Below are 11,737 nucleotides of genomic sequence, written 5' to 3'. Positions count from 1 at the left end.
CTGGAAGTTTTTCCTAACACTTTAAAATTTATTGTTGATAAATTTTTGTCAAAATGTATTGTTGATAATATTTTTCTTTTTCCAAGTTTACTGAACTCCTATTACTACTGATTTAGTTGATTGCATTGAAAGTTCTAGGCATGTAATCATTTGTAAATAGTAATTTTATGTTTCCCTTTCCAATATTTTTCCTATCAGTGCCTAGCACTTTGATGTCTATAACTTAAAAAAAAATCATCTCTTATAGTTGTAGCTACATATACAGGAAACCTAACAAATGTATAGCATAATGTATTATTCAAAGGCAGATACCCTTGCAGCCACCAACCAGGTCAAGAAACATAATTTTGCTGCCTGTCCTAGAAGCTCCTCCTTATGGTCCTGTCCAGACACACACTCCTGGCTTCCCTCAAGCAGGAACTATTATCCTGACTCTCACGCATTTAAAGATAATTGAAGTTCCTTGTCCATTTCTTTTCTTTCCAATTTACAGGCCATTTAGTGTTTAGAGCTTCTTATAGTCTGGGGCTTGCTAGTTGGAAATTCATGGTGTAGTTTCCCTATTCTCTGTATTTCCTGCAAATTGGAAGCTGCCGTGTAATTCCTAGATCTATTAATTCATTAGTGCGTTGCAAAATGACATTTTAGTCATTTCTTTTTCATTTATTAACATGAATACTTTTATAAAAGGATTATACTCCATATAGCAGGGTAAATACTTGCTTCTTTCCCTTTTTAAGTTTTCAAGATAAAATGAGTTCATATTAATATGTCCAATTCAAAGCTCACAGGGTTTTTATTTAACCAATTCTATATTATATATACTCTTTCTTCTACAATGAGAATTTTATTTCTTAAAGACACAGGGGATGATGAATTAGAATGTCCCATAATTACTCATTTACTTTATGTATTTACTTTATCATTACTTTATCTGTTATATGTGCAATTTTTTTTGAGACACGATCTCACTCTGTTGCCCAGGCTGGAGTGCAGTGGCACAATCATGGCTTGCTGCAGTCAAACTCCTGGGCTCAAGTGATCCACCTCAGCCTCCCAAGTAGCTAGGACTACAGGTGCACATCAACACACCCAGTTAACTTTTTTTACTTTTTGTAGAGACAAAGTCACTCAACTGTTGCCCAAGCTGGTCTTGAATTCCTAGGCTCAAATCATCCTCCCATCTCCACTATAACATTCTTAAGAGTAACAAAAATACTATCACCAATATGATTGCCAAAAACACTTAAAACTTTTTTTTTTTGGCTGTACTATCTGAAACTGTCAAAGGATATTCAGTATCTGAAATAAAAAGGCAAAGCTGAATATGCTGCTCTCTACAGCAGAGGAGAGCTGCTGTGGCTGGACAGTATCTGAACCAAGCAGGTCGTAAAGCTTGGTAGGTATTGAGAAATGGTGGCTGCATGGACAGCACTGTCTGTGGAGCCATGCTTATGTAGGTGAGACTTCTCATTACCTAGTAGTGTTTTAAAATGTCTTCACATTTCTAAAGGCAACTTGCTTAATGCATTTTTTAATTTAAATTTTTTATATTGTACTGTTTATTTTTAATATAGTTGCTATTTTTTAACACAGATGCCAAGTCGGTGCTGTATTTTCTTTCTAGTGATTTGGACCAGTTTGTCTCCCTCTTGATATACCTGTTCCAAACGGAAAGGCCCTGTAAACTTTTAGGATCATCTCCGGAGGTTGACTAGAATAAACACCAATGACAGCTTGGCTGGGTGCGCCAAAACACCTGCAAGAATGTCCATATCAAGTAACAGTTTTTACCACAGAAAGACCATAACATGTTTGCTTTACAAGCCCTTAGCATTCATAACGTACTAACACATTCTGCCTAAGCAGAATACATCATTTTAGATACGAAGGCCCCACTAGTCCAGGTTTCATTACGCCACTGTGCTTCCTACTAAGTGCTGTGACCAACTCATCACGAGTTGATGACAACTTACTCCAGTAGCCACAGGCTGACACCATGGTTATAGGTGGTTCTCATCGATTTAGCCATCCCAGGTTCAAAACTAGTACCCTCTAACTCTTAAGTAGCCTAGTGTCAAACCTCCCCATGGGAGAAACTCCATACTGCAGTTTTCCATATGGTGCTACGTATAACTGCATCTTACACACACAGTTAGTACAAATTGCATATACATACTTATATAATATGGACTACTAGGACAGAAATTTCTAAATTACAAATAAAATAGCCAAATGGACAATTATATTAGCAAGTGACGTTACCTATGAAAATGTGAGGATTTATGGTGGCAATGCATTTCAGTTAACTGGGATGTGTTAGGGGACAATGTGAGCCAATGTAGATTAAGGAAATAAGCCTGAGAAATTGATCAGAATTAGCTGTCAGTATTCAGGCACTGATCAACAGCAGTGTCTTCAGGGCAGGCATCACTGGTGCTGAGAGAACTGGGAATTGTCAAGTGTGAGCTACTAGGGGATGGAAATAACCTTGGTCTTCAGAGCCACTTGCTTAAACGAATGTATCAGAAACATAATAGGCCAAGGGCCAGCCCTTTGAAAACTGACTTCAGGGGCTTCCTTTCTTCAGGCTGCTGGCTCCTAGGCCAGACCCTTATCCTGGCTTACATTCCATAAGCCTTGTAAATGCGACAGGGAACATGTGTACAATGCTGACATGGAAAGGGAAGACCATCGCCGTTTGCCTTTCAGGGTCTCATCTGTAAGCAGGGCCACTGGCTGACGAAGATCGGTTCTGAAGGTAGAGCCTCTTCCAGTTCCAGGCCTGTGATCACAAAGCCACTGTTCCTGATCCTGCCAACTGTGATACTGCTGCTTCAGAATTACTGGGTTTTCTGTTTCTCATACTCACCAACCTGAGGTTTGGTATTTTTCTAATGTTCTGGGCTTCCAGTACATACTAGAGCCTGTGATAATCAGCTAATGATCAGACAAGTTTGTTGGAGTTTTACCTAAGTATTTTCCTTTGTGTTTTAAAAAACTTAGGGTGGGAAATGCTCTCAGAGTGAGATGGTTTGACTTCATTAGGCACATAACCCATTTTTATTAGAAAAAGAAATGCACATATAAGTAAAAAGATCATTTTAGTTAGTCCCACCATTCGTTGGTAACCAGTGCACTAAGTGTACATCTTTGCAGATTTCTGTGCATACATACAAATATTTTTACAAGAATAGGATCAAACCATGAATACCGCCTATAATGGTATCTCGGTTGTCAATGTAGGTGCTATAATTAAGACTGTAGCCTTCCACGGTGGACGTACCAAAATTTATTTAATTCTCTCTCAGTGGACACTTTTGTTTCACTAATATGTAGACACTGTGTAAGCAATCTCTCAACATGTCTGCACCTTTATTTTTGGTATAAGTATTTCCTTAGGATAAAATCCCAGAAATGGAATTGCAAGGTATAAAAGAGTATTAACATTTTTCAAGGCTTTAAGATGCCTTTACAGTGTATCTGTTACATCCTGCTTCCACACAAATTCTTCTGTATAGCCAGTACCCAAGCTGCAGCTCTCAGCACAGGTGAAGACAGCCAGGATGCCCCAGTCAATGCTCTTGCCCAGTCTGTCAGCCTTCAGGTAGTTTAGGAGCTGAGGCATGACCTGAGAAGAGGGTGACACACAGTTAGAAAGCCGCTTCACAGCAGGGAGCACTACTTTTAAGAGACCTTCTCAGCCAGGATGATTATAGGAATCTTGGTCTTTCAATCCTCATACTACAAAGCAGGATTATAGACATTATACAATTAACATGTTTTAACAATCTAAAACTTCCTTATGACTTCAAAGCCCCTCTCACCTTCTGTTGGGTGTTTTCCATTTGAGAAAGAAGTTCACAAGTGGCTGTCAATATTTTCATTACTAATATGCCACTCAAAAGGGCAGAGGCTTCTATTTAGGCAACTTTTACTTTGCATCATTGCAGATATTGTTACTCTTGACTCAAGAAACACTAATTACTAGTCATGAATACAAAAAGGACATCGGTCAATGTAGGTATAGAGACCAGAGAAGAATCTTAGAAGTAGTCTAATTGAAAGAGTGAATAGGCAGAATAGCCACCATCCTGTCACCTTATTTTGGACACTGGGAGCTCTGGCAGTAAGAACCAAGCCGAGTTTTGGTTAGGGTCCTCATAATTGCTTTTTTACCCAAAGAAACAAACCAATATTAGCGATGACTTTGGGAAGGTTAGTGGGTCCATAGCTCAAGCATTTCCACCCAAAATGGATTTTGGTATTTTGATGCTAACAAATCCTTTTGGGCAGGGGGGCACATTTATCTTTAATGCTTATATCCATTTGTTCTAACAAATCCACAAACCAAGATTAAACAGTAAAGACTCCTCTCATAAAGTACGGAGTCAAAGACTTCAATTAATGGAACAAGAAAGGAAGGTACAAATTATTTAAAATAACTCAAGTTAACAGAGGCACTAACAATAATGACATAACCACACTGCAGGTGGAGAGCAGTGTAGATATACTCATCTTCACAGAAGTCAGTCAACCCACAGTGTCTGAAAACTAGGAAACAGAAAAAGACAAGACAGTTCCTTCCAGGGAACTAGCCCCAAGGCGAGGCAGGAAACTGACGGTTCTCATCCTAGGCCACCCTTCCGTACGGCCATGTTGACCCATGTGCACAAATTACCTTGGCGAAGTTTTTAATGTTGAAAACAATCATGGTGATGACACACTAAAATCGTCCTTATTTAGGTCATACCTGGAATTCCAATATTCTCTTGGCACCACAGGGGCAATCTGGAATATCCTTTTCTTGAGGAATATTTTCACCAGAAATCCAGATGGGGGCAATACCTCTGCCATATCTAAGAATCTAAAATCAATGAGGATCATGTTGAAATAATCAATACCTTACCTAAAAGTTTCCAATGGTAACATGCTATCTACTCCACGAATGTTCCTACTCTTGATGTAGCACTGACCCAAAAGGCATGTCACAGTTCCCCCATCAGACCTGGCTGTGCCAGTGTGCCATTAATGCCTTCTCAATACCTCAAAGTGACTACTTCAGCTTATCTGACTCAGAGGGCATCAAAATATATTTCCTAGATGATGCTTTTACTACTAATGTTGGAATGTTAGTCCTATGAATATATTGTGAAGGGACTAAGAATGAGCCTCTGCTCTGATTGCAGAGTTCTGCCCAGAGTCTGTGCCTGCCTTCATAGTTAAAACATTTTAGGAGGGACAAATACCAAGTGAAACATAGTGTTTTGAATACTACAAACAGTAAATTTCACTGTAATAAGCTTCCTCCAGCAACTGAGTAGTTTTCTGTATTTTGTCTGAAAGCATACGCATTGCTAAAAACTGCCTTAGTGTTTAAGACCTAGATCTATTCTTCCTATAAACCCCTGGGTATTTATTTGAACCAGTGACTGGTTTATGGGTTTTTCTTTCGTGATTTACGTGTATGGTAGGGGAGGTTAAGGAGAAAATGTCAACATGCCATGTTTGTTTTACAAGCCAAAAGGCACCTGTTGGAAATGGGCAAAAATAACCTTTTTTCTTTTTAGGGGGGGCCATTTGTGCCTAAACCTCATGTACCTCAGGCAACATCTTATTCATCTCCCATCCCTGACGCTTTCTTTAGAAAAGGAACCCTGTATGATAAACAGTATAACCTTTAGTCTTTTAGTAACTATTAAATGGATCCGCACTGCAAAACACCTTTCTACATGGCCCATTTGTGTGAGGAACTCCTCTAACAAGATAACAAAAGCCTGCTTTTATAGGCTCCTAAGGAACAGACTAGTGTTACTATGAAGTTATTTCTTCTCACAGATTATACTCATAAAACATGGCCTGAAGAGAACACAGTGAGGAGCTGTGAGTTCCACTTTACCTGTTCTGGTTCAAGGGCTATCTGAGTTTTAAACTTCTGAAAAATTGTATCTTCCCTGGATTCATGTTTTGCCATGGAATCCAGTTCTTCCTCAAGTGCTTCACCTGAAAAATCAATGTCACTATTATGAAAATAGGAGTAATCCCCACAACTTGTCAATTCACACCTGGAGAGGGGACCCCCTTTCAGTCAGATTGCTTTCTGTATTTATTCGCTCATTCAAGTTGGACCCTCTGAATTTCCAGGTACTCCATGCAGCTCTATTATATGGGCTTCCATTTAGTGCATTTCCTTAAAGCTTCAAAATAACAGAATGGTCAAGGGCTTAGGACTGCCCAGCACATCACAGGACACCCAACAAATGTGAGCCCTTCTTATCATTAGTATCCTCAGCTGGTAGGCTCACTCACTCAGTCATCAAATGTTCATTTCCAGCCCATTTCTGGCCTGGTGCAGTGGCTCATGCCTGTAATCCCAGTACTTTGGGAGGCTGAGGCAGGCACATCACCTGAGGTCAGGAGTTCAAGACCAGCCTGGTCAACATGGTGAAACCCCCATCTCTACTAAAAATATAAAAATTAGCCAGGCGTGGTGGTAGGTGCCTGTAATCCCAGCTACTCGGGAGGCTGAGGCAGGAGAGTCGCTTGAACCCAGGAGGCAGAGGTTGTAGTGAACTGAGATGGTGCTACTGCACTCCAGCCTGGGCGACAGAGGGAGACTCTGTCTCAAAAAAAAAAAAAAAAAAATGTTCATTTCTTTCTCCACATTTCTTCCTAGGATTACAGCCACCCTGAGCCACTGCTGTCCCCGACAGACCCATGTCTCTAAGTATAACCATTAGTCTTTGTAAAGTACATTAAAATAGAACTGATCTACCTTGAGTCAGAGAAGCTACAGTAACTGCTTTGATGAAACTGGAAAGACACTGATGGTGTTCACTTGCACCATCAGGAGGATGGAGGAAGCGTAGGATGCCTTCAGATTGATGTTCCACCAATTATACGAGGAAAGTTTCAGTGGAACCGTTAGGACACTGTAAACGCTGTTCCCTCAGGCCCTACTGCCTCCTGCCAAACTGTTTCATCTGGGAACTCAAATTCAAGTCTCAGGTAAAACACAGCTACCTCCAGGAAGCATTTTTCTTTTTAATTCTCCTTTCATTTTGGAACATTCTGAACATACACAAAAGTGGAAATACTATAATGAACCGTCATGTACCATTAATCAGCTTCAACACTTATCAAGTCCAGTGTTTCCTTTCTCTGCCACTTCCAACTTCAATACTCTGAAGTAAATCCCACACATATCACTTTATTCATAATTATGTACCCCTAGAAGTCAAACTCTTTCCTTTTATTTACCAATTTGAAAATAAGTCTGTTCCTAAGTATCCTACAAAGATGATTACTGAGTTTTTTTAAAGTATCATTTTGAACCCATTAAACATCTGATGCAGTTAGTGTCCTTGCAGATGTTCAAACTGTCCATCTTTTGCCAGCAGGAGCCTTTTCACGTTGCTTGAGTTCCGACGTGGCCCTAGTAATCCTTCCTGGCATCCTTAATCTTTGATATGACCATGTTCCCACATTATATGAACATTTCCTGACCCAGTTCTGGAATCAACCACCTCTCCAAAGAGCCTGGAGTTCCTTTTAGAGAGAATGGTACGTAGACACAATCAACATTATCTTCCTCCTACGCCCAACGCCTCAGTTTTCAGTAACACCAACATAATTACTCATTTCCTTTATCCCCCCAATATACACACAACCATCTCAAAATAACAGCAACAGTTTATTAATAACATGTTTATTGAAAATACTAACACTGTTACGTTCTTTTCATTCTCAAGGTATATTCCACTAGAGATGTACTATCCTATATGTTGAAGTCACCTAGAAGAGTTCTTAGTGTGGTTATATGACTACATCAAGAGTTTTTACTTTTGATGATTAGGGACTGCTTTTTAACTTACCTTACTTCATAATCTTAAAATACACAGTTCCACAGTCACATTTATACTAATAAGGCCTATTTGAAGTCCAGCTTTCATCCTTGATCCTCCTACTCTAGGCTCTCCTTTCTCCTAAAGGTAAGCATTTTCATGATCGTTTTTATCGTACAGGTATGAACACACGTGTGGTCCCTTCCAGGCAGTCTTCAGTGATGTCACATGTGTTCTGATGGCACCTGTATTATACTCTTATCAGTCATTACATGGAATGTATCTTCCCCCAGTATTATTTGGGCTCCTCCATGAGACTGTGAGCATCTGACCACTGGAGTGTTGCTTCCCATCATATCCCTATTATCAAGCACAAGGTCAGGCACAGAGTAAGACTCAAACATGTTTTGGAATGTAGGACTGGTATTAACTACAAACCAGTAAGCTAATGTTTTCATTTTGAGTCTATAAATCTAATTTTGTGGTGGTTTTGTGTATGGCTCAAGGCTCAAATTGTAAAATTTAACATTATGTGACCAAAGCAAGTTATACCCAGAACCTCAATTTCCTCACCTTCAAAATGGGGCAGTTTCTGACTTACTGATCTGCTGTCAGGATTTTCATGAGCTCATGCACAAACAGTATGTAAGGTAAGTGCTGGATAAATGTTGGCTACTATAATAAAATAAACCTCTAAGATACTTGGTCAGCACAAGTACTACCCAAGAGTATACACTGTAAGTAAACTGACAAAATTGTGTATCTAAAACTGGCCAGATGAAAGAGAAACTTTGAAGGGGCCCTTCTGCATGCCCGACACTGTGCTAGGCACTCACACTATCCCAACCTGAGAAACAGATCTGGGACCCAGAGGAACTTACCAAGCCTCCAGCGTCTTGTGCAGCCCTATTCATGGGACCATCTGGATACCCACCCTTGTCTTTATAGGGAGCAGAACACCCCTCATAGGTATCAGAAAATACAGTCCAGGAAGTATATTTTCACCTGAGGTACCTCTCTTCTAGACACACTGAGCTTTCTTGCAAGCATTATGTTTAACCACTTAATGGATGAAGTCCTCAAACTGCTTACCCATGCTCCCTGTAATCTCTGAGTAATCTTCCTTTTCCACAACCTCAGGCATAATCTCCTCTTCTGTTTCTATTACAATTTCAAATTCTGGAAAAAGGAAGTTGTGGTCTGGAATTATATGGTCGAAATGATCTGAAACGAAAAGGACAGCACTATTAGTAATCATTTAATTTTGAAGACAGTCTAATAATTTGCTGTCTCTAAAGTACTATATTCCCTATAGTTCTGGCATTTTAGATAAAGGGTCATAAATTAAATGCCTATATGGTGACATTACTCAGTGATTCAGACTTCACAGCCTCTTTTTTACAAAGGTGTTCCAGGTATGAAACATTTCGAAGTACTATACCACTTCCCTAATTTTAACTTTAAAGTTATCCTGGAAATATCTGGGTTGACAAAGGCGATGAAACTGAACTAAGATTTTTAAAAAAAGATTACTCACCTGGTTGTGCACAAGTCTGCTTATGTCCCAATCTCCAGTCTAGGGTCTGATGCTCCTTGCTGCAGTAATATGCTTTGTGGCATCTGGAGCACGTTTTGGGGCCTAAACAGCCACAAACCCTGCAGAGATGAGCACCAGACTTAAGCTGGAGACACACTGATTCTCCTGTTTCTGGGGGAGGACTCTCAGAAGGTGGCTCATATGAGTAAAAATCGTTTTTCCTGGGTAGCTGATTCCTAAAAACTAAAAGAATGCAGAGAAAAGTTGTATCTTCAAACAAAACAGCAATTCAAATATTTCATCCTCTACACATAAAACTGAAAATGCTTTTTTAAAAAATGAAAGTTTTTGCTTTAAGGAATAAGCTTTTACAATCCTGAAACTAGATTTCGTCTGGTACACGCAATTGAGTTGCCTCCTGGAGCTGGTTTGAGTTAATCAAATTAGTAAGACTGATCGTTACGAACGACTGCCAAAAATACGAAAAAGCTACTGGGACCCATCTTTCCAAGACAATTTCTATTATCTGAATAGCACCATACCTAGCACCCACGGATTAAAAGCTGGGGGCTACCGATGCGCGTGGCCAGTTAGAAGCTTGTGTAGTAAAAATGAGGACATCCTGGAAGGGCCCGGGAGAAGGTGCTCCTGGGGCAGGGCGGGGAGGGAGCTCGAGGATGGGGGGGCAGCGGTGCTTTCCGCCGTCTCCCTCCTGGCTCTCGGAATTAACGCGCACACTTGGGAGGCATGGCCCCGTCACGACCCCGTCTGGCGGCTCACCTCGCAGGCCGGCACAGCAGGGCGGCTCGCGGCAGCAGAAGAGGAAGATGCCGCGGTGGAAGGCGTCCGCGCGGCCGGGCAGCGGCGCGTACACCTGCAGCAGGAAGGAGAGCGGGCGGCGGCACAGCGTGCAGGCCAGGGCCGGGGGCCCGGGCAGCCCGGCCGCGCCCAGCCACGCCGGCCGCCCGCCCACCTTGCTGGGGAACTGCTCGCTGCGCAGTCGCCACGCCGGCGCCGACTCGGCGAAGCCCAGCTCCACAGGCCCAGCCCCGGCGGCAGCCATTGGGGGGCGCGGGCTGGCGTGAGGGGCGGGCTGGCGTGGGGCGCGGGGCGCAGCCCGCAGCCTGGCCGGAAGGCGGAAGTCGGGCGTCTGGCCGGAAGGCAAGAGGCGGGCACTTTCCGGAGGGCAGGAGGCGGGAACGCGTCTGACGAGAGCGGCTGCAGGACCCAAGCGAGGGAGCGGGACAGAGGAAACCTCCCAGCGTTGGCCCCGCCCCTGGCGCCTGTGCTTCCGAGCCGCCTACCTGGTTCTTCGGGGTGCGCAGGGATGGTTCTGGTCTTTGCGAGAGTGGCAGCTGGTGACGGCGCTCCCCTCGCCTCTGCTCATGTCCTGCTGTGGGGCTGCGGGTGACCGCCAGCGAGGCAGAGCCCACACTCAAACCTTGCCTGCTGGTGTCCTCAGGATGTGGGAAACCTGTGCGCTGGCCAGGTGTTACCCAGGAGTAGGCAGTGAAAGATGAATGAAGGTTGAACGGGTAAAGTGAGGACCCTACCGTGGAAAGCGAGAATCCTGTGTGCCCTGAAGGTAATGAAGAAGCCTCTGCACAAGAGTCTTTTCTGTCAGTCTTAAGGTCTCTGTTTTAACCTTAATGCTGGCTTGCTGTGCCTGAATTCCAAGGGAGGCGTGTATTATGAGGCATGGCCAGCCCCCACCCGTCATTGCCTGAACTGGTTTTTCAGGTTAACTTAAGAATGCCCTTGGGCAAGCAGAGGGTCCATCAGTAGGTTGGAGGGTTTCGAATTTTACTGTTGGTTTGCAGAGGTCTGAAAGAAACATGTACCAGCTGTTCTCTCTGAGGACTTCTACCTGTGAGGTCTCATTTACATAACAAGACCGTGATTGTCAACCAGGTCTCCCACTTCCATAACCTGTTATGCCACAATCCAAACCCCCATTCTGTAACCTCAAGATGGTATATAAGCTTCTGAACCCCATTTGGGGCTTCAGCAAAATCACTCTAGTTCTCCCCCATGTGCATGTTAATAAATTTGTATGCCCTTTCTCCAATTAATTTGCCTTTTGCCAGTTGACTTTTCAGTGAACCTTCAGAGGACAAAAAGGAAGCTTTCCACTGGCTACTACAGTGGCTTTAATGGAAGTAAAGTCATCAACAACATTTATTTTTGACAAAATCACAGTTTAATTGGCAGTATATTTGTTTTCTTTTTGTTTTATTTGAGATGGAGTCTTGCTCTGCCACCCAGGCTGGAGAGCAATGGCGCGATCTCGGCTCACTGCAACCTTTGCCTCTCTGGTTCAAGCATTCTCCTGCCTCAGCCTCCCGAGCAGTTGAGT

At 42.6% G+C, this 11,737-nt stretch overlaps 1 protein-coding gene across 2 annotated transcripts; it reads right to left on the bottom strand.

Moving 5' to 3' along the window:
* Positions 1-1,518: 1,518 nt before the first annotated feature.
* On the bottom strand, positions 1,519-10,573 carry PDCD2 (programmed cell death 2). Of its 2 annotated transcripts, XM_010378696.2 has the most exons (6): positions 10,162-10,543; positions 9,382-9,624; positions 8,937-9,068; positions 5,900-6,003; positions 4,754-4,867; positions 1,519-3,631 (listed from the first exon to the last, which is right to left on the bottom strand). In XM_010378696.2, exons 1-6 carry the CDS (start codon positions 10,442-10,444, stop codon positions 3,473-3,475), a joined length of 1,035 nt encoding a protein of 344 aa, XP_010376998.1. In that variant the 5' UTR covers positions 10,445-10,543; the 3' UTR covers positions 1,519-3,472. The 2 variants fall into 2 exon arrangements, with proteins under 2 accessions (XP_010376998.1, XP_010377000.1); XM_010378698.2 differs by lacking the exons at positions 1,519-3,631; positions 4,754-4,867; positions 5,900-6,003 and adding an exon at positions 7,695-8,204 and having other exon boundaries at positions 10,162-10,573.
* Between the last annotated feature and the right edge of the window lie 1,164 nt (positions 10,574-11,737).

The sequence above is a fragment of the Rhinopithecus roxellana genome, chromosome 4, assembly GCF_007565055.1.
Source record: "Rhinopithecus roxellana isolate Shanxi Qingling chromosome 4, ASM756505v1, whole genome shotgun sequence".
Classification (NCBI taxonomy): domain Eukaryota; kingdom Metazoa; phylum Chordata; class Mammalia; order Primates; family Cercopithecidae; genus Rhinopithecus; species Rhinopithecus roxellana.
The sequence above is the reverse complement of the archived record's forward strand: the minus strand, read 5'-3'. Positions and strand labels throughout refer to the sequence as shown.